Here is a 24,312-nt window from a genome sequence, read left to right on the forward strand (position 1 = left end):
AAAAAGTAAAAAAAAAAAACTTATGGTAAGAGACAAACATCTGATCTCACAGTTTACTTTAAAAGACAAACTGAGTGGACAGACACAGTTATTGACCATTGAGTTTCAATTGATCTCACATTGTAAGAAAACAAATTAACTACGTTAAGATGATCTATATATTGTCTTTTTCACTTCAGAAGGTTATTTCTGATTGTTAATATCCTATGACTACATTAGATTCTTTTCTAACACTTTTTTTAAAAGAAATAAATGTTAAGCATTTGCTAACACCAATTGGTATTACGATTTTTTAAATACTGGAATGTAAATACATTCCATTGTTAACTGAATATTAAAGACTGCCAGTGCCTACTTCTCTTGTTGTTTCAAGCCAAGTTGGTTTCCGTACTAGGACGAAATCACTTCATGAATCTTCTCAATATCCATTATTCATGCACATTTCCTGTTTCTAACTCATTAAAATTGATTAGCCTATGCTTTAACAAAATTGAATATTAGTAAAGTTCTAATCCCTAAAAAGATTATGACACACAATCCGGTTTTTTCACAAAATCGTTAAGAGGAAGTTTCCCCAAGAATGTAATTTATATCATAAGTCCCACTAGTTTTTCTTCGAGTGGCTGTTACTTGGATGGATGACCACTGAGTGAACCTGTCCTTGCAAGCAGCACACCTGTCTGGTCATTGGTAGTGGTTTGGAAGTCACCTTTAAGTCAGCCGTTGGTCTCCAGGTTGTGTTAGAGAGGGCTTTTCTTAGCCCTGGTAAATTACAACATTCTTTATTTTTTTAGTTGTGGTGGAGTTGAATGAGTGGGAATCTAAACCAATCTATTTCAACTAATCGTATATCTACTTCTTCATTATAAAGTGTCCAAACATGATATTATGAATAAAAAGTCCTAAAAATGTTGTTATAGTTTATTTTAAAGTTATAAATTTATACATTTATTTAAAGCTTATTTCTTAAATGTATAAACATTTACAAATTTTGTTTTAACTTAAGCCAAAATATTGCCTGACTTCTGTCTTTTAGCCAAAATGTTGTGAATAGGAAATACATATTCTAAAGATTTATAAAAATAAAAGGATGGACAAAAAGTCACACAAGAAATTCGTTTTGTTTTGAAGTGGAAAGTAACTATTTCCTAATATTGTTTTTTTATTTCCAATAAAAAGCTATTTTATTTTTTTTTATAATTTATTTTATTTATAACCACCAAAAAATTAAATAATCCAACCTTTGCAAAATTACTTTTTCATACTTATAAACTACAAATAGTCAAAAATATAGTTTTTCTTTTCTTACAATACTATATACATGATCTTATTTCTAGTAGAATTCTACACGTTTTTGCTACTTTTTATTTTGTTTTAACTCTGTTTTATACAATTTTTGAGGGTTCAAAATTAGAATTTCCAATATAAACTTGTATATGAAGTTTCATTTTACAGTAAAACTTCCCCAAAAAATTACCTGATCTTCAGCATTTAAGTGTTTTTTAAAAGTAATTACTTTCAGCAAAGATTTTATACATAACACTAAAAACATTCTATGGTTTTAGTATTTTAAACAAACTTTTTCATAAAGCCTTGCAAAGTGCCAGAAATGGATACTGTATCAACAGTTTTGCATGGCCACAGTATTAGGGTTACAGGAAATTGATAAACATGATTTGTTCCCTTATCTTTTTATCAATATATTTAATCAATATTTATGTACACTTCATAAATTGGAATATACTGTATATGTTTTGTTTTATGTACAACAGTCCACTGATGTACATGCTGAAACATAATGCTAAGTAGTGGTGTAGGAGTAAGGCTGAGGTAATGCTAAACTTTGATAGATATAATCTAATATACTATTATATTATTTTTAACAAAAAAATCATCAGTCAGGTGTTTCTCTCGTACATAATAAACACTCTACCAAAAGTTTTTTGATAAAATAGTCTACGACTTTTAAAAAACCAAAAAATATCTTACAGTTAGTCACAACTAAGACAACCTAACTTTTTATACCATTTCATATACTTTATTAAATTGTAAATGAACTACTAATTAATTATTCTCCTCAGTTCACTCGTTAAAAACTTTGTAAAATAATATTCTTTGTTATGGGCAGAAACACTTTTGTAACACAGCATACAGAAACTCCTGTCATTCAATGGACAATACAAATCTGCATATCACAGATGTTTAAAAGAAGCGGAAGTACTAATTAGAGGTAAATTACAAAGAACAAAAGTTTAATTTAAAGTTGATCCAAAGAACGGGAGAGATGTGAGATGCGTTTAATTACAATACTTTGGTAAGAAGAGACCTGAAAGAGGTGCAGAGAAAGGGTGGAAAGATCCTTGCCACCCACAAAAAACTAAATATTGATTATTCTGACCTTTTATTAATACTGTAAAGTATTAATATATTCAATAAATGTTTAAACAATATTCCAACATCTTTGATCCAATAGTGAAGAAACTTTCCTTGACATTGTTCTAGAATTTTTTATAGACTTTCATTTATGGCATTTAAAAGTACTATAATGTTACAAATTACCAACATCATGAGGATATGTTGACTCTGAACTAGAAAAACAAGATTACTGGAAGTACAATCCCAGAGCACATGATTTGATACTGAAATGTAAGAATTTGATACTGAAATGTAAGAACTGCGTTGGACTGAGTATGCAAGCATACAAGTTTTAACAGTATTTAAAAGCAAACAAAGTGAATGAACATTTTTTACTAATTGAAACAGAGATAACCAATGGACAAACACTTAATTTTTGTTTTGGAAGTTTCAACGCATAATTAATTACATGCATACTTAATGCCACAGGGCTCTGTCCTTGGCCCTCTTCTTTTTTCAATTTACATCGACGATTTGACTGCTATGATCAAACACTCATTTTTTCACCTGTATGCCGACGATTTACAAATTTACAACCACTTTTCCATTTCGAACTATCTAAACATTGTTGCTGACATGAACACTGACATTGACGCTATTGCAACGTGGGCCTTCAAACACGGACTGAAACTTAACGAAAGCAAGACTCAAACTATTCTTATTGGAACTTCCAGACTTCTGAGCGGTATCGACTTGAACAACACTCCTACACTCATTTTGAACGGTCATCCTCTTTCATACAGTGATAAGGTCAAAAATCTTGGACTGACTATTACAAAAACTCTTAGTTGGGCCAATAATGTTACTGAGACTTGTGGCAGGGTGTTTGCTGGTATTCATAGTCTTAAGCAATTTGCTATTTATTTACCTTTGAATTTGAAAGTAATGCTAGTGAAGACCCTGATTTTCTGCCATTTCAATTACTGTAGCGAAGTTATAAATGACATGACGGTTGAGCTTTCGGACAGATTACAACGTGCTCAAAATTATTGTGTTCGCTTTATCTTCAACCTCAGACGATATGACCATATAACACCCTTCATCAATCAGTTACATCTGTTAAAGTTGAATCTACTCCGTCAGTTCCACATTCTCAGCATGTTACATTCTATTTTGTATAACGATCATTCCCCTTCCTATCTGTCTGAACGCTTTTCTTTCATTTCTGAAACAAAGCAATTGGAATACTCGACGTGGAGCCTCTCTGTTATCTATTCCTGTTCATAGATCCTCTATTTACAGTAAATCATTCACAGTCTCTGCTTGTCGACTTTGGAATAATCTCCCGGATCATATTAGAGGTATTCGTAGTCGGGAACGGTTTCGGGGGGTGCTTAGGGACCATCTGTTTTGGGCCTCTTCGGGTTGACGATATCGTGGCATAGGGTATGGGACGATGGCTTTGTATGAATGGTGATGGATGAATGTCTGTTAAATTCCTTGTAAGTTTTATTCTATGTATTTATTTTTAGTTTCATAGAAAACCTTTGTTTCATTTTATTACTTTATATAAATAGATATTATAATTTTCGATTGTAAAATAATAATGTAAACTGTATTGTGGCTCTTGTTTTACACTAATAGTAGAGTTTATTAATTTATGGTTAGGTGTAAGAGAGGACTTAATAGTCCTAACCTCGCCAATTGAATATGTTTTACGTTGTATTCAATAAAGTCATTTTTCATTTCATTTTCATTTCATACTTAACGAAATTTTTGTTTATTATTCTATGAAGTTGAATAAATAGAAACCTTAAACATAGATACTTCAATTATTCTTTATATTATATACTAATAATATGATACAAAATAAGACGCAAATTGTATTAGTAAGTGTGGGTGGCTTCATGTAAGTTGATTACATGTACTAATTCACTGTGCATAGTATAAAAACAAATGCTACTCTACACTTATTTTCTTTCTGATACTGAACTACTAATTAATAAAGTTCCTCAAATTGAAGAATATTCGTAAACATGATAGATTAAAGGTGCATAATAAAATTAAAACTTTATTTCAATGAATATTATTTAAATATATCAAATACACCCTTTCTGTTCAATTTTTGAATGTCTGAACTCGAGAACTTGGACCCTAACTTGAACTGACCACATTACTTGCAGTAACATTTGTGACAAACTGTACTTCTCTATAGGAACTGTGCAAAAGATATTGTTTATTATCTATTTTATGTAGAGGACCTAATGTTATACATGTAACCTACAAAAGAGTTAAGATTTCGTTTAAATATTCAAAAAATAAACACAACTCACTTCCCTTTGATTATTGGCATCCACATTTTCTTGTTACTGCAGATATTTAGGAGGGAAATAATGAACTAAAAGAACCCATAACAACAAAAAGCAATTATATTGTACCCTTCCATATCCAAGCAAGAAATTTTATAAACACTTATACTACCCTTTATTTTGTTACTTCTGTATTTTTACTTTACCTTTTTGAAGTAAAGTGAGCCATTGGTAAGAAGTTGGATACGGGAGTTGTTAACTAAAGGGAGGGGCTTGTTGTCCACTGTCCAATGGAAGGAGACATTCTGAGTGGGAGATGAACATTGCAGCAGTGTGGGCTTGTTGCGGCTCACCACAATGTCCTGGGGTTCTACACCGAACTGCAGACCCAGCTCCAGCCCTGTAACAACAGGTGAAATTAAAAGCTTAGAATCATCAGTCGTCCTTTATGATGAGATAGTTATGATGAGTGGAAGAAAAACCTAGTATGACCTTGTTAGAATAATGTTAGAACAATTCACCACTGAGTCCTGAGTTGAGCTCCTCAAAAACTGCAAACCCATCCCAGCTCTGTTACAACAATCCATCATAGAACTGAAGGCTTCAAATACCATTCTCCTTCAATGATGACCATCATGTATATATGGTTCGAAGTATTGGTCTTTTACACAAGAACCTCACAACATGTGAATGTACTCTACCTTAACACCGAACTTCACACCCAGCTACAGACCTAAAAGAATTCATCATGGAATCGATACTGAAGTTGTAAGATCGCATACACTGTCATTACTACTATCTTCTCTCATGTGTTTATAATTTTTTCTTCTTGATGAATGTGTCCATTGTTTTTTCTAAAAGGTAAGAAGTGTCATTTGATGATTATGATATTGTAATTCATTGAGCATGAACAGCTCGTTTCTTTATGCAGTTTTACAGTTTCAGTATTGCATTATTTTCCACAAATTGTTTACGATAAATTTTGTAGCACAATACTTTTATTATTGTAAGTCACACACTTAAGATAGGAAAGACTATTGTCTTCAATGTAACTTTATTTAAATTTCACACAAATCTCGAAATTACAATAGTGGTGTTCTTAATTGATGTTGCATGGAAATTGCTAACAGAAAGCAATTAGAAGTGAACACTTGCTGGAGCAAACATTTCGTGGAGTCGGCCAATCATTCAGAGTGACAATGTTTTGAAGTTGTAGGACACTGCACACTAACATAAAGTAAGAAAACTGTACATGTATTTTATATTTTATGTTGATATGCTACTGTACAGTATTATTACTCAGTCTTCCATACAAAATACTGTGTGTACCATACATTAAAAACAACATAAATTATGCAATACATGACAAATTATTTATTACAAATATCATACAATATATCTGTAGAATATTTAACCAACATTTAAAACCCGTGTAAAGAATATTATTCATCAGAGCAGAGTGGTTTGTAAATAAACAACTGAGCGGGAGTGTGGAGAGAGTGCAAGAGACCAAACATAAAACTGATATGATTTTGTAGCACAAGCCGACAAGCGTAGCAGTAGCAGTGGCAATATATCCCGAACGAATTCCATTGTTGTTAGCCAAGAGGGGCTGCAGCATATTGCAATCTACAGACATGCATGTTTTGCCCTGATGAAGAGGATTAGGGGGTAACCCTCTACTCCATTCTCTTCAACATTACATTATCAAACATAAACTCCATAGTTTACTTGTCAGATTTCACACTAAACTAATTATTGAGTATTACAAAGTATATTTGTGCTTAACTTTTATAAAAAGTGTTTTTGTTAGTTGTACATAAAACAATATGCTTTGACTCAATTTAATGGTTAAACTCAATATAAATTTAATTTTATATAGTGTTTTACTGGGTTTTATTAACCATTTGTATTGTTACAGTATAATGTACATTTTATATGTTTTTTCCGTGTGATTCACTGTTTTTATCATTACATTTTCAACTGTCACAAAATAGGGCAACAAATTTACTTGATTACGAAACCGTAAAATTACAAAAAATTAGGAGTTCATAATTTGAACAACAGTTCAGATTGAGTCGCGTATTTTAATAACAAATCTTTACAGGAGGGACAAGTAAACAATCCGAACGTTCGGTGAGGAGCCTCGTAAATCAACGAGGCTCCTCACCGAATACAAATAAACTCAACACTATTCGCAGTGTTCAGATACATTATATGAGGTCTGAACTCTGAGCAATCCCAAAACACAGTTTACATGTCAACACAAGAATCATTAACTTTCTGTCTTTGTGGCATGCTGAACTTTTCAATTCGATCATTTTCCTTTCTTTCTTATCAACACCCACGCAGAAACTAATAATTTGTATCAGAAAACAGATATATGTCTATACTTTGTCATGTGTTATAATTGAAAGAAAACAACATTGCTGTAAGATTCCTTTACCTCATAGCACAATGACATTATACGGAAACTCTGGATCTCATATCAGTTAAGCACAGAGCTAATGTGTTGACATTCATAGAGTATTATGTGAAAGGAGCGTCAATATAGCTTCAAAATCTATTTTGCAACAAAAAGACTGCATCCTAATTTGTAATGGGCCATAGCCTCAATGTTTCGAAAATCTTTTTAATATTGTTTTATTCAGTCTTAACAATAATCATATTTGGCCATCCGTCTAGCAACCTTTTAAAACTTTAATTTAAACATTTACCTTTTTTTTAATGAATACAACTTGTGAGATGGCTGCCCTCAGAAATCTAAGAAAAACTGTTAAATGTTGGTAATAGTTGTACGTGAACAGCTCCCTGATGATAAGACAATGCTACCTTGGAGTGTTCCATCTCTCATTATTGATACCTGCATGTATTTATATAGTTAATAATACTATAACCTTTATATAAATAATAATAGTCAAATATCTAAGATGGTTTGAGCTGGAGCTTCAATTAAGAGAGGTATTTGTTGTCATGATAAAGACAATCGGTATCTGGCATCAGTTAGGGTTGATATGGGAAAATCAACTTATGCCCAGCCCAGCACGCATCAGAGTCTAGAATGATGCAAGCCAGTATAGTTGTTCCTGGATTGACCTTGACCTCATAAATAGCCCAACTGGTGTCATTTATAGTGTGCGCATCACCACTGGTTAAACAGAACTGGTGTCATCTGGTACTGTTGCGTATCGAGTCCTCACTGTATACTGCCTGTCCCCTCCGAGGATACACTTAGGATACCGTAACCGATATTGTGTTATAACCCAAATACCTAATTACAGAAAAAAAATAATATTTTGAACAAACTACTCAAAATAGCGGCTATTTAAACACCTTACACGTAAATATCTTTAACAAATTTTAAGATAAAAAACTTACATGTATTTTTGTAGTCAATTTTATTATAAACTCAACGATACCAAGTTTATGAAAATCGGTTACATAAGAAAATTATAAATAAGGGAGATAATTCTCTTTCAAAAAGCTGAGTACTAAACAATATCAACTGCAATTATGTGACAGGACTGCTTATCAACAAACATTTTTTTAATTTTAGCGCCTCTTATCAGCTGATTACAACAATATAATGTTAGATTGTGATAATAATTTCCATAATAATTCTAGAACTTAGGTTTAATTTGAAATGTATGAAATGTAACGCTATAATCAGCTACTAAAATTAAAACAACCGATTGTCGTGGCTCACAACAAATGCTGTCACGTAATGACAGATAATACGGTTTAGTCCTCGTTTGTTTAAAGCGAATTGTTTCCCTTTATTTATAAACCGATTTTCAAAATTAACTAGCTTATTTGTCACATAACGTGTTTACGATACAGGACGTTTAAATTATTTAAAGGACCGTCATTTTGAAAATAAGCTTGTAAAGATTATTATATCTGTGATTAGTTCTTTGAGTTATAAAGCTATAAAGGCAATTCCAACTAATTAAAACAAGCTGTTCCCAAATTTTAAAACTAAGTGAAAAATACAAATTAGCAGCCGTTTAGTAACTTTTAATTTTTCCACAGCTGAATATGATAGTTTGGTTTGTCTCTGATCCAAGAATAATACCTGAAAAGATTGGTAGAGAGTAACGCTGAACACCTGTATGTAAATTTTAATGACCAATCTAAGGCTAAGATGAACTCTATCAAACAAAACTTTTGAGCAGAGACAGAAGGGTGAACTGGAGCTAAACTCAACATCAACCCTTCCCGCCATGGTTACGGTATGTGTGACGGTTTTTGTATTTACAAAGTCTTAATGTCGAGAGACTTTTTGTTATAGAATCTCAGAAAATGTATCTTTTATGCCTCATGTGTCTTACATTAAAATGTTTGATACTGATTTGCATGCAGATTGTTGAGATCGATAAATAGAACTACTTTATAAACTCTATTTTGGGTCAAGAATGGGAGGGATAACTCAGGAGTAATTCTCAAGTAGTAAGAATGTGGTAAATCATTATGACAATATAACAACATGAGAAGATATTTCTGACAACATTAGAAAATAAATGCAGAAACTAAGTTTGTTTTATCTGTGGAAATAAAAAGGCCATACCATTACTTTCCGATGTTGACGAGTAAAATATAAATTAAAATATTAAATTACAACAGTTAGATCTGAAAAAATATGAGTTATACAAATACAGCAGTTGTACTGTAATAGTCATTCTTCATAGCATTCTGCTGAGACGAGGGACATTGCATCAAAAACATACACCATAAACGAATTCCATCTCGCTTATATGAAACATATTTAAAATCATTCTCGAGATATCCTGCGCACAGAGACAGACATAAAATAAATTTTGTGTCTCTTCGCTGACGCTCAGAAGAAAGGGTTACCCAGTTTTTGTGCCTCCACAGTTGCAAAATCGTAAAAAGTGTTTAAATGCCATACTGTTCTTTAATGTGTCAAAATTTCTTCCCTAAATACTGGAAGAAATTATGTATTTAATCAAAATATTTTTCTTAGTTCCAAACGTGGATTGATCCGCTCATTCCACAAAAGGTACAATGCCTACCGACATTCAACTAATGTATGAAACTGAGCAGGTACCATCTGTTCACAGGAATAAAGAAAACAACACTGCTAAATATTACATTAAAGGAACGCCAATGTCTCATTAATATTAAATTTGTTTTAGCATTAAATAGTATACAAATATTCAATCGAAAAAACAAATGGTATACAATACTGTTCGAACACAAAAACAAACAAAGCTAGCCCGACGGCGAAACGAGACGAGATTGTGTACGAATTGCCATCTCTATGTTTAGTCCCCGGCCAAAAGTGCAGCGGTGCGATGCAAGCCGGGTGCATGTACAGCAATTGTAGAGGCGTAGTAAACACATATAGTAGTAGAGGGTGGACTACTACAGCACGTCACCGCTCGATAAGGGTGGAGATGCGCGCGCACCAGGGGTGTGGCTATTGCGCAATGCCCCATTTCATCCCCTTCCCCACCGCGGCAACGTCACTGTAGCTGGCTGGCGCGACTCAGCGCGCTCTCCCCGACTTTGACAACTCCACTGGATTACAAACTAACTTTACTGACAGGGGTGGTCACAACAGTATGGGAATCTTAAGACCTGCCGATCGATAGGTTTTGTATTTCATAGTCACATCTCTTTAAGATATATTTCCCTTAAAACAGAAAATAAACACTTTACAATAATTCCAATCCAAAAGGAACTGTAGGCAAATAAGTTGTATTTTGGGTCATCTTGAAATCAGACCTATGGAAAACTGCCTAAGATACGATGTTTTAACAGTATCTATAAGTAATATGAAGGAAAGAAACTGTTATATCCAGTCATTAACAAAATGTGTTATTCCTAAGTCGCATTTCGTCATTTTAAACATGTTATTGCCTTGGGTCATCAATACCTATACATGAAGTAAAACATTCAATCTTTATCTTCAGCCGTTTTTCTTGTGTTCAATATTCCGTCTTCCTAGAGCAAGGACATTTTTAAAACGAACCAAAGCTAAAACCGAGTGCAACACAACCCTGCCTGAATTGCTTTGGTGTGCGATCTGTCGATAAATCGCTAAGACATCTCATTGCTCAAATATTGGGGTGTTTAGTACGTTTTAAATACCTTATGGGCTTGTACTGTGCTAAATAATATAGTCTATATTATGAAAATACATATTTATTCTTCGTCTATTTCTAGTCTATCAATCAAGTCTTGATTCCGGTGCCAAAATTTCATGGGCAACTAAAACACGTTCGTAGGTAATGACTACAAATGAATGTAGCCGATATGCAAGTGATGGTAAAGAGGTTATTAGTAGTTAATATTACCACTATTCCAAATGCACGGTCACTGTGCAAATGCCTTTAAAAATAAATAAAGAACCTACTTACCAAAAATGTGTAAAGTATGTTTAGTAAATTAAGCATTTACCTTAATAATGAAATAATATACCTACGACGTTGTGTCACAACTTTTTTAAATACCCTTAAACTGAGTGTTAAGTAACATTATTTATTTATTACAAATGTTATTTGTTGACAGAGTTTTATAGAGCAAGACTATTCCGTCGATTAATTTGGATTGCATACACAAGGACTGCAGAGTAGCACTCACAGGTAGTACCCAATTCTCTCCAAAGCGATTTCCCATACATGAGTTTTGCTAGCCTTCACAGCAAGGGTTTTCTTCCTTATCTCCATTGCTACTTTACCTACAAAAAATTAAATTGTTTCTTTATATGACCTACTAAAAATGTTTACTTATTCGCTATAGTTCTGTTAAGTTTAAAATATTATAGTTTTTAACGAGTAATTGTGCTATTTTTTAATGTCTTCAGATAGTAAAATGTGTAAACGGCATGAAATAGCATAATATTAAAAAAAAAAGTTTTATAACAAAGATGTTGAGATATCTTCACATTTCTAAACATGTATATGACAATGACCAGGGTATTACGGCTTTCATCAAAAGCCAAAATGATCACCTACCTTAATATTTTCAAATAATATTTTGCGTGTATGCGATTATTCTGTACGTCAACGATAATTTTAAGGGTTTCATAGACTACGCCACTCAGTGAACTGCGCAAATAACAAAACATTACTCTTATAAAATTTGCATGCTTTTTTAGTTATCGATATGTTTATGACAATTACAAAAACAGCTATTTCCGATGAATATTTCACGCATCACTGCTACAAAACTATTGCTATTTTGTAACCAATTTTTAATTTGCTACTTTTCATTATATGAGTAAATCGGATGCCTTTTAAAATTAGTTGATTGCAACCACTATTTTTTACAAACCTTAAACCATGTCAAACTACGAGTGCCTACCTTAATTTAGATATCAAGGTTTCAAGCCGGCGCTCGGCGACCGTTCAAAATTTCGAAAAGGAAGAGTTACACATTTCTTATTGTACCTCGTAGAGCAAAATGGTAAATTGTTATGGAATCATTAAATCATTTACAACAAAGTTTGTTTTTAGTTTGTATTTTGTGTTGTTTAAGATAGCGACCGTCCAAAGTTTTGAAAATTGCATTATATAATAATAACATGCCGTAGCGGCAGAACGAATAAACACAACTACCATCATTTTTTAAGTGATCCAAACTAGATTTTGTATTTGAACATTACGTAAGAAATGTCATGATGGCGGCAGTTAACATTTGTGCAAAATGTTTGTATGGACCATTTCTGTATAGATAAAAATTAAATAATTTTCAGAAATACGGAACGATTTGTATAAACTTTTAAACAAATTTGTTTGGTATCTCCGAAGGTCTTAAGATGGTGGTCGTACAAATTTCAAAAAAGAAATGGTTATATCTAAGTTATTACTACAGTAATTTATTTTCTAAAAATATAAATCATCGCGAAAATGTTTATTTGTTATATGATCTAAACAAAAGTTTTTTCTATCACACTGACGTTTCTAAAAAAGTATATTTTATAGACCAAATACACATTTCATACGTCACTTTTATGGAGATATCCAAATAAGGCATTTACAGATATAAAATTCGACTATATTTACCAAACCAGCCGTAATCGAAGATTTTATTTTATAGTAATTAAATTGTGATACACGAAGCAATATTACTGCCTTCAACAGTATTTTAGGATTGATAAATATGTTTAGGATATTACCGATTAAGAATTCAACGTTAACTGCGTAATTATGCCTATATTTACCGAAAAGAGTTGCTTTCAACCGTACATTTATCTCATTTTAGAACTGTCTTGAAACATTGAGAAATTTAGTTGATGGTAAAATAATGTCGTTATCACAACTTCTTATGGGTTAAAGACGTACACTAAGGTAAACTGGGAGGCATGGGAAATAATGTTTTCCTTAGCTTCGCAAATAGCACTACTACTAATGTAACTTTCATTTTCAGTTTTGGAATGTACAAAACGATTAATTAAATACCTGGAAGAATGAAAACATCAGCTCAATGTCAAGTACTCATTGCAAACTGTAACGACATGACTACACAATGGCTTTCACGATTTATTACTAGCATATGTTTTAAATATGAATGGCCGCAATGTAGATTAGACAAAAATTCACAAAAGAAAATTAAAGTTTGTTACAAGAACCCATAAAGTTCATAATACCTCGAGTAAGGTCGTCCACCCTAGCTTCTTAAAGAAATGTTCCGAACGAGCTAAATGTTTTAAATTATAAACACTTGGAAATGCATTTACGCTCCAAGATTTGGATTTGTAACAAAAATAAAACTATACACATATATGGATATACTGCTGCTACACTTCCACCCTCGTAGAGCCAAACCAACACCTTCATTAGAACGTGTCATTCCATCGAAAACACATAAGATATTATCATTTCTCGATAATTGCTTCTTTGTAACAGAAAATTTGGTTTCCACGCGTCGTTGGACCACAAATAAAAATATTCATGTTTGTTTAACATGACCTATTAGATTAGCTGGTACCAAACTAGTTACAAAACTAGTTACTAGTGTTTTACGTTTTTACAACAAATAATGACTCGTTCCGTACATAGCGATACCCTAACACTTACAAGAATACCGGTCATTCTTGAGTTTTGTAACGGAATTTCTGTCTTTCCCTAATTTCTGAAATTTAATATTGCTCCAATTTTTCATAATATAAATACGAGAACTATACTAATGTAAACTACTACATTTGAGATCGACAAAAAGCGCAAACGTTTACAGTCAAGTGGGATTTGTGTATAAATTAAAAAAGATGTAATTACTGATGTTTTCTATTTGACAATTCTGTGAACCCTATTAATGCTTACAGAAAATTTTGGAAATTCGCACAAAACTACTTAAAGTATTGTATTTTTGGCAAGTTTCCACGCAGACGCTGCTATGACATATCATGTTTCTATTAGTTCTTATCGCCGTTATGTACACAAAAAAGATAATAACGCTGTACGCTACTATTAGTATTACAAATTAATACACAATTTTAAGAGACACTCAAAGTTGCCAAATTCTAGCACGGTTAAGTCAGCCATTAAAGTGTTTTCACACACAGATATACAAATGCAAAATTGAAACTATTTGTATTAATATCAATACTTTTGTGAACCAAATTTTAAAATGTTAACCCCATAAATCCAGCTTATTCCATTAATAAGTTTTAACTGACGATATAGACTGAAACAAAAGTGTTCTGGAATTATGTGTTGTTAAATAAAACCAAATCTGGTCATGGCATACAAAATTTTTTTACATAATCAAAAGTCTTCAGAATAAGTACATAATTAATTAAAATTTGACTCCACACGGGTTTCACTAATACCAATAATGAATACAAAGTGTTTGAATTAAAACTTATATTGTTAAAATAAAACATCTTTATACTTTACTTAACAGCTGTTAGGAGTATACAGTGCTATTACTATACTATATGAATTCAACTGGAAATTCTTCGGTTACTGCGTTAATTATTTATGCGGTGTAAAATATCTTTAGTACATACATATTCCAAACATTGTCAACCAATTTAAAGAAATTCGATTAAAGCGTTATTAACTTCAGGGCTGTTATGGTAACAGGTATATATGTGAAACCATTGAATCAAATTCAAAACCAACCTACAAACCTACTTTGCTGTACCGGAGGTTCGTTGCCTCCACAAGACAGAGGTAAAGATGAACATCATGCACAATAGGAAATAGGACTAACACTAAATAATTATATAAAGTTATTTAATTTTAAGTAATTCCACGTATAACGAAGCAATATAACTTTCGGTATTGCTCCTCATAAATTAATATATATATATATATATATATATATATATACTGCTTCTTAAGCCTAGGTCCAACAAGGCTGAGAAGATATTCCAATGTAATGTCGAAATTCGTATACAATTTCTATATTGCTGGACATCTTCCAACTGAATTTCGAAATTTGTGCGGTAAGTTGATGAGAGATTCACGGTCACGTATTTGCGCTAATTAATAGGTATGTTAATTCATCACGCTAATTTTAATAAAATAATAATCCATTATGCATTTTAAGGCATATACATAACGAGGTAACAAAAACAGGATTGATGATTACAAGAAAACTTAGTGTTGTTGACCTCTACGTCCAAATCACCACAGCGTGTACTGACACTACAAGTACACAATTATAAGCTTACCTAAAATTATTCAGTTGTCATTTATTGAGTAAACACAATTTAAAAAAATACTCCGTCCTCTCGTCCCTCAGTAACCTCAGCGCCCTCGTACTGTGTTTCCGATAGGCGATGAACAAATGTGATAATATCGTTTACCTACTGAGAACTATGTAGTAGGGGTTGCAGCGCTAGCAGTGGAAGTGTGCGTTAATGGTATGAGTATTAGCAGCCACTGCTCGCCACACAAAAGGTTCAGATGTTAGCGGTTCACACACACGCAAACACAAACCTTTTCATATATCCTATTACTTGCCCTATTCAACAACATAATCGTATACTGTATGAATATAAATTTTGCATCACATCAATTGGTACTTCATTGATTAATTTTATCCCAGCGACCTTTCATTTTAAATTGAAGCATTTTAAAACGCAGTCAATTACCTAAATTTGATCTGCTCTACATAAAGCTGGTAAACACCTATAAATTTAGTCCTAGAGCATTAGCGAAGTAAATGAAAGTCTACATTTCAACACAAGTAAAAAAAAAACTAAAACAAACTACAATAAAATCATTATTAATATCGAATAATTAAAAATATGATTTTCAAATAGCATTCATATACAATTAGAGATTTTGTTTTAAACCTGGTGAAAACAAAACGAAATTATGTTTACATGACATAAAATGAAGACATAGCTTTAAATACTACTATAAGGATATCTAACGTATTAACTCCCTTATTTAAGTCAAAATTATTGTTATAGACTTTTGTTTATTTGAGAAAATATGTCAACCTATACTCGCACAACAATCTTAAAATTAACTAATTTGAGGAGCACTCCATTATATTATGTTGACGATTTCAAATTTATTTGTAACAAGATAAGCTTAAGAAAACCCGCATTGGATCGTCTATGCTGACGATTTAATTTCAGAGAACAGCAACATTTAATAAATCCTTCATTGTTATCACATGTAGAGATTCTCTTCCTCGGTTCTATTCAACTTTGAAAAAACTCTTCTAGAGCGGATGGCCGCGGCTGCCGAGGCGGAATAAATTATTGAGTAAATGGGTTAAAAAAGTATATTTTTCTCTTTTACGTACAATATCTGTTTAGTAAAATAATATTTTAGTTTTAATTTTTATTTAAATTTTTAAATTGTGAAAACCTTTAGCTAGATTTAAGTTTATTTATTTTGCTAACCGTGTTTATTAGTTGGCCCTCTTAAAAGGTTAAATGTAAAAATGGGACATAAGGTCCTGTTTTCGCCTGTGCACTTCACGCAGATACAAAGAAATTATTGACTCATTAATTATTTCTTAAAAAGAATAGTTATAAGGCAAAAATGTCCTTTGTTAAAAATACATGTATTGGTGTAAAAACGCACTTTTATAAAAATCACAGACACCCAATAACTCGGAAACCATTACTAATAACAATAGACAATACTAATAGGAACCACTCCTAATATATACAGTATATAGGAATCGGATCACTTTGCAACACTTGGTCCTTAACACATATAAAAATAATACTTAAAACATTAATATCACGGTTGGAAATTTTATATTACTGTCTTATAATCTGTTTGTAGTGTAAGGTAAATAGAACTATTTGTCAATTCAAAGAATAAATATAACTTTAGGTGGAAAACGAGTATGAAGAGATAAAATCCGCTAGCAATGTAGTTCTTATTTCGATATCAAAGAAATTCCTTTACCACTATAAGTGGCTTACGACAATAATTGTCGTTTGACAACATGACTTGGTCTAAATGCGTCGCACGTCAGCTTTGAGGAATAACAAGAAATGCTCTTTTCAACATGACTAACAAGGTCTTATATGCGCCAGAAAGATTCGATATTTTCCAACTTCAAAGAGGGGCCTTGAGAGCAGTCTGTACAGAAACGACATTGACTTTTGTGCCATAAAAACAATATGAAACTTTAATCCTCAACCTCCTCCTCATTATTTTGTTGTGGAATTGTGGTTGAAGAAATGTAGTTTTAAATGTACGGTATATGCATTTAAATGCCTTGTGAAGATTTTATAAATTGCGTATAACTTTATCATTATTAAGTTTTAATTTCAGAATCATGAAGGTTTCTTAACAACTAGCAATTATAACCATACCTTACAATTATATTATAATATTTGCAATGTTATATTGTATAGCAATCGTCAACAATCGTATTGAATAGGCAGGCCTCAATCTAGACATTACGCCCATTGAGAATTATATTTCATACATTATCTCAGAGACAATCGCATTAACGTCAAGTCCAGTACTTTCAGGTATCCAGGCGGTTCATAATCATAACCAGATTAGAACGCACTCGACACCAATGGGGTTCCAGTCAAGTTTTAAATTAATTTTGGTTCTTGGAATTTTGACACTGTCTGGGAGTTAATGATTAGACTAATGGCAAATTATAGCGACAGATGTTGAAATAACGTCAGGCTATGTTTTTGAGTTCAAAAATTGTCCTTGCCTCTGGTTTCATATTGATCAACTTCACCGGCTCGAATCAAGACGCACCTAGATCTTCAGTACACGACTTAACTCTCTGTAATTCATCTTTCCCATTATTTTACCAGGTCCTGATTTTTTGCACACAAAACGTGGATGAATTAAATTATATTAGGTCATTTTTAAACTCCTGGGGAACAGAACTTTACTATATTACGAAGGGCATAGTCTAAGGTGATTCTAATACAAATCCCATAAATATGATCGCTTAGTTAGGATCTGTCTATTTATGATCCTAAACTTTGTGTCTTAGTCTCTTATAAAACGACATTATTAATTAATACAACCAGCCGCAGCACACGATCGTGCTAACTTAGACAAACCGATAATTAATTTCTAATTTATTCTATATTGATTACAGTCGTGTCGTTACCATATTCAACTAGTTCCATACTGGATCGCTGGACTAAGTATATCTACTAACATAGATCGGAAATAGAAAGGGGCCCAAGGATAGATCCCTGAGGAACACTAGTTTTCACAGTTTTGTTTTTAATTTTCAATACCATTGATATAATAATTACATTACATCAATTACATTTTAATAATTACTTAAGGTTGTGAACGCCTGCTTGACTTTGCTACATACCCTCCAGTACTTTTCACGCAGTTTTAGATGTCTCTTTATAATTACTTAAGGCTCTATCTTGTCACGCGCCTGTTACATTTTCCTATATATCCTCCTGTACTTCATTAACTGTTTTGAAATCTTTTGAGTTAAAATTGTATAGACGAATCTGAGATTTTCTCAGAATAAGAGATTTCGTTTATTAACCACGATCTCTTTGCGGTTTCTAATTGTGTTTGGTTTTTGACGTTCAAGCAACATAAATATAATAATTGAAACTGTCTATATATAAGTATTCGATAATATTTAAATATCTACTAGTGTTATCAATATTTAAAGACATGTCCAAGATCAGTTTTTCAAAATGTACTTTGTTGGTAAATATTTTAAAAATAACTTCCCTAGTAATTTTAAATTGAGTAATAAAATACATTCCAATTTGCATCTACGAACAAGATAGCTGATGCGCAATGTGGTCCTTGGTTGCTAAATTCATTAAAGAGACTCATGTCCACAAATCAATTTAGTTAGATCATATATTGGCAAAACTGCAATAGCATATACGAGGGAGTAAATCGGAATGCAATGGTTTAATGGAACAAAATCAAGTATAGTTAGCTCTACAAGTGGGCAGGTAAAAGGTTCTGGGAAAAAATTAAGTGTCGTTACTTTACCGAAGTTAATTCTCAAATAGATCGTATTAAATGGTCGTGTAACCAACCCGTCAGAAGTGTGAAATCGTACAAACTAATGTTCCAGGAATGTCAAAACGGTGCCGTCATTCTATTCCTGTTACGCGGCACCTACAATACTGATCCCACTCACCGTTTACAGCGTTCTTTTGAACTAACATAGAATTCCATTACCTTTTCTTAGCAATACAATAAAATTGTCAATTGTAGTATACATTTTAATACTGATCGATACATTTATGTGACATTTTTATCTTCCATTACAAGCATGTATGTTTCGTAAACGTATTTTTTACATTCTCCGCCGTACTGAACCAGTGACGACTCTATGACTAGTCAGCTGGTTTACTCAGCTGATCCTCATTCCACCAATCATAATATTTCTTATTTGTTTTTTTGTGTAAGTGTATATATAACTACCATATTGTTTATATAATAATGTTTTTAGTAGGTTACACAATGGACCGTCGTATCCACGATCATTCAAGCGATCCGCAATGGCGTGTAGCCTACATTGAGGAGTGCATATACGTCTACGAATAACAGGAAACTTGTGTAAATACACATTTAAATTTTTTGGCTAATAACACATTTTAAATATGAGGCTAATACATGGTACAAACAATTTCCCACTAAGAGACATTAAACAGATTTATTGAGTTTTAACAACGATAAAGGTGATAAATAACATTATAAATTTAATGTGAACACCATCACTGGTAATTAATTTTACATATCTACTAATGTACGTTCCTCATCTATTAGATATTTATTACATCAGGTGTTGCTTTCGCACGTCTAAAGCAGAAATAAAAGTACTATTATTTAAATTTAAAAAATCGTTAGATTTTATGTGATAAAATATTTTATGCAGTACTATATTAGTGTACAAATTATATGTGTGTGTGTGTGTGTGTGTGTCGGCGAAATTTTACCATTAGAGGCTGAAGCTAAGGGCGTTAGTCCACTACAAGTAGTGGTCCGGGGGAGAGGATTTAATCATAATAAGCGTCTTATTTTTAAAACCCACGTTGGCTGAATTATATATTATGCAGAATGGAACGCATTGCTTCAGTATTAGCTCCTTAAGTGACGAACTATCTGGATTTCAATGTACGACAAATTAGTTATTTTCAATATATATATATATATATATATATATATATATATATATATATATATGTTTTTATATAGGAAATATATATATATATATATGTTTTATATAGGAAATATATACGTTTTATAACGTTGCGCATAGACTACCAGTGCATGCAAGCCCGTTACGAGTACCATTAATAATAAAATCAAGCCTAAATTTATTGCGTAGCCTTTACCATGAATACGTAATAAATAAGAGCAAATGCATTACAAGTATCGTACTTCACATCTAGCAACGATACAATGCAATTTTATCACGTATTATACTTATTACTAAGAATGTTCTATAATACACTAGCAGTGAAATACACGAACGGTTTTACTTGACTTCCCCTAATTGCATCTTTGAAAAAAGCTGAAACATGTTACTAGAAATATATACATTTTAAAAAGTAAGCCATATCGGTATCAGATTAGAGATAGTAGAGATGTTAGCGACGAGGCTAACATCCCTGGGCTGGAAGCTGCGGTACGGGAGGACGCGGAGACATAGAGGTGAGTGAGTCTAGCTAACTAGGGCGAGCGCGAGGATGTTAGCGACGAGGAAAGCCCTGGGCTGGAAGCTGTGGTACGGGAGGACGCGGAGACGTGGGGGTGTGTGAGTCTAGCTAGCTAGAGCGGGAGCCAGGATGTTAGCGACGAGGGAAGCCCTGAGGTGGAAGCTGCGGTACGGGACGTGGAGACGTGGAGGTGTGTGAGTCAAGCTAGCTAGGGCGGTCGCGAGGGAAGCCCTGGACTAGAAGCTGCGGTACGGGAGGACGCGGAGACGTGGAGGTGTGTAAGTCAAGCTAGCTAGGGCGGTCGCGAGGGAAGCCCTGGGCTGGAAGCTGCGGTACGGGAGGACGCGGAGACGTGGAGGTGAGTCAAGCTAGCTAGGGCGGTCGCGAGGGAAGACCTGGGCTTGAAGCTGCGGTACGGGAGGACGCGGAGGCGTAGAGGTGTGTGAGTCTAGCTAGCTAGAGCGGGCGCCAAGATGTTAGCGAAGAGGGAAGCCCTGGGCTGGAAGCTGCGGTACGGGGGGACGCGGAGGTGAGTGAGTCATGCTAGCTAGGGCGGTTGCGAGGGAAGCCCTGGGCTTGAAGCTGCGGTACGGTAGGACGCGGAGACGTAGAGGTGTGTGAGTCTAGCTAGCTAGAGCGGGCGCCAGGATGTTAGCGAAGAGGGAAGCCAGGATGTTAGCGAAGAGGGAAGCCCTGGGCTGGAAGCTGCGGTACAGGAGGACGCGGAGACGTGGAGGTGTGTAAGTCAAGCTAGCTAGGGCGGTCGCGAGGGAAGCCATGGGCTGGACGCTGCGGTACAGGAGGACGCGGAGACGTGGAGGTGTGTAAGTCAAGCTAGCTAGGGCGGTCGCGAGGGAAGCCCTGGACTAGAAGCTGCGGTACGGGAGGACGCGGAGACGTGGAGGTGTGTAAGTCAAGCTAGCTAGGGCGGTCGCGAGGGAAGCCCTGGGCTGGAAGCTGCGGTACGGGAGGACGCGGAGACGGAGTCTAGCTAGCTAGGCCGGTCGCGAGGGAAGCCCTGGGCTGGAAGCTGCGGTACGGGAGGACGCGGAGACGTGGAGGTGAGTGAGTCAAGCTAGCTAGGGCGGTCGCGAGGGAAGACCTGGGCTTGAAGCTGCGGTACGGGAGGACGCGGAGGCGTAGAGGTGTATGAGTCTAGCTAGCTAGAGCGGGCGCCAAGATGTTAGCGAAGAGGGAAGCCCTGGGCTGGAAGCTGCGGTACGGGGGACGCGGAGGTGAGTGAGTCAAGCTAGCTAGGGTGGTCGCCATGATGTTAGCGTAGAGGGAAGCCAGGATGTTAGCGAAGAGGAAGCCCTGGGCTGGAAGCTGCGGTATAGGAGGACGCGGAGACGTGGAGGTGTGTAAGTCAAGCTAGCTAGGGCGGTCGCGAAGGAAGCCCTGGGCTGGAAGCTGTGGTACAGGAGGACGCGGAGACGTGGAGGTGTGTAAGTCAAGCTAGCTAGGGCGGTCGCGAGGGAAGCCCTGGGCTGGAAGCTGCAGTACGGGAAGACGCGGAGACGTTGAGGTGTGTGAGTCTAGCTAGCTAGGCCGGTCGCGAGGGAAGCCCTGGGCTGGAAGCTGCGGTACGGGAGGACGCGGAGCCGTGGAGGTGAGTGAGTCAAGCTAGCTAGGGCGGTCGCGAGGGAAGCCCTGGGCTGGAAGCTGCGGTACGGAGGACGCGGAGGGAAGTCAAGCTAGCTAGGGCGGTCACGAGGGAAGCCCTGGGCTGGAAGCTGCGGTACAGGAGGACGCGGAGACGTGGGGGTGTGTGAGTCTAGCTAGCTAGAGCGGGAGCCAGGATGTTAGCGACGAGGGAAGCCCTGAGGTGGAAGCTGCGGTACGGGACGCGGAGACGTGGAGGTGTGTGAGTCAAGCTAGCTAGGGCGGTCGCGAGGGAAGCCCTGGACTAGAAGCTGCGGTACGGGAGGACGCGGGGACGTGGAGGTGTGTAAGTCAAGCTAGCTAGGGCGGTCGCGAGGGAAGCCCTGGGCTGGAAGATGCGGTACGGGAGGACCCGGAGATGTCTGAGTCTAGCTAAGTAGGGCGGTCGCGAGGGAAGCCCTGGGCTGGAAGCTGCGGTACGGGAGGACCCGGAGATGTGTGAGTCTAGCTAGCTAGGGCGGTCGCGTGGATAGCCCTGGGCTGGAAGCTGCGGTACGGGAGGACGCGGAGACGTGGAGGTGTGTAAGTCAAGCTAGCTAGGGCGGTCGCGTGGATAGCCCTGGGCTGGAAGCTGCGGTACGGGAGGACGCGGAGACGTGGAGGTGTGTAAGTCAAGCTAGCTAGGGCGGTCGCGAGGGAAGCCCTGGGCTGGAAGCTGGGGTACGGGAGGACGCGGAGACGTGGAGGTGTGAAGTCAAGCTAGCTAGGGCGGTCGCGAGGGAAGCCCCCGGCTGGAAGCTGCGGTACGGGAGGACGCAGATACGTGGAGGTGTGTGAGTCAAGCTAGCCTAGGGCGGTCGCGAGGGAAGCCCTGGGCTGGAAGCTGCAGTACGGGAGGACGCGGAGACGTGGAGGTGTGTGAGTCTAGCTAGCTAGAGCGGTGGCGTGGGAACCCCTGGGCTGGAAACTGCGGTACAGGAGGACCCGGAGATGTCTGAGTCTAGCTAGGTAGGGCGGTCGCGAGGGAAGCCCTGGGCTGGAAGATGCGGTACGGGGGGACGCGGAGACGTGGAGGTGAGTGAGTCTAGCTAGCTAGAGCGGTGGCGTGGGAACCCCTGGGCTGGAAACTGCGGTACGGGAGGACCCGGAGATGTGTGAGTCTAGCTAGCTAGGGCGGTCGCTATGGAAGCCCTGGGCTGGCAGGTGCAGTACGGGAGGACGCGGAGACGTGGAGGTGTGTGAGTCTAGCTAGTTAGGGCGGTCGCGTGGATAGCCCTGGGCTGGAAGCTGCGGTACGGGAGGACGCGGAGACGTGGAGGTGTGTAAGTCAAGCTAGCTAGGGCGGTCGCGAGGGAAGCCCCCGGCTGGAAGCTGCGGTACGGGAGGTCGCAGAGATGTGGAGGTGTGTGAGTCAAGCTAGCCAAGGGCGGTCGCGAGGGAAGCCCTGGGCTGGAAGCTGCGGTACGGGAGGACGCAGAGACGTGGAGGTGTGTGAGTAAAGCTAGCCTAGGGCGGTCGCGAGGGAAGCCCTGGGCTGGAAGCTGCGGTACGGGAGGAGGCGGAGACGTAGAGGTGTGTGTCTAGCTTGCTAGAGCGGGCGCCAGGATGTCAGCGAAGAGGGAAGCCCTGGGCTGGAATCTGCGGTACGGGAGGACGCGGAGACGTGGAGGTGAGTGAGTCTAGGGCGGGCGCGAGGATGTTAGCGACCGCCACAGAATACTGATAAGACTCGAGACAGAGCCGGTGCCTGTCCGCCAAGGATTGGGCGGTGGTAATGTATGTGAGCTAGTACTGAGGCCAACATTTCACGATGAACGTCAATTCCACAATTTTAATGAATTACATGAGAATTACGGACAATTAACTAATTTCTCCTAATAGCCTGTTTCAGGTCACTGTTCGATGAGTTCAATGTCGAGAATACGATGTTATCATCAGCAATATAAAAACATCGTGCCGGCGGGAGGA

At 36.8% G+C, this 24,312-nt stretch overlaps 1 protein-coding gene across 1 annotated transcript in view; it reads right to left on the reverse strand.

The window, feature by feature from the left end:
• Positions 1-24,312, reverse strand: part of LOC124369251 (protogenin-like) — a 192,244-nt gene that overhangs the window by 74,187 nt on the left and 93,745 nt on the right. Inside the window, exon 2 of the mRNA XM_046827144.1 lies at positions 4,871-5,064. Coding sequence (XP_046683100.1) covers positions 4,871-5,064 — 194 coding nt within the window. The remainder of the gene's footprint in view (positions 1-4,870; positions 5,065-24,312) is intronic.

This window comes from Homalodisca vitripennis, chromosome X, assembly GCF_021130785.1.
Source record: "Homalodisca vitripennis isolate AUS2020 chromosome X, UT_GWSS_2.1, whole genome shotgun sequence".
NCBI classification, from domain to species: domain Eukaryota; kingdom Metazoa; phylum Arthropoda; class Insecta; order Hemiptera; family Cicadellidae; genus Homalodisca; species Homalodisca vitripennis.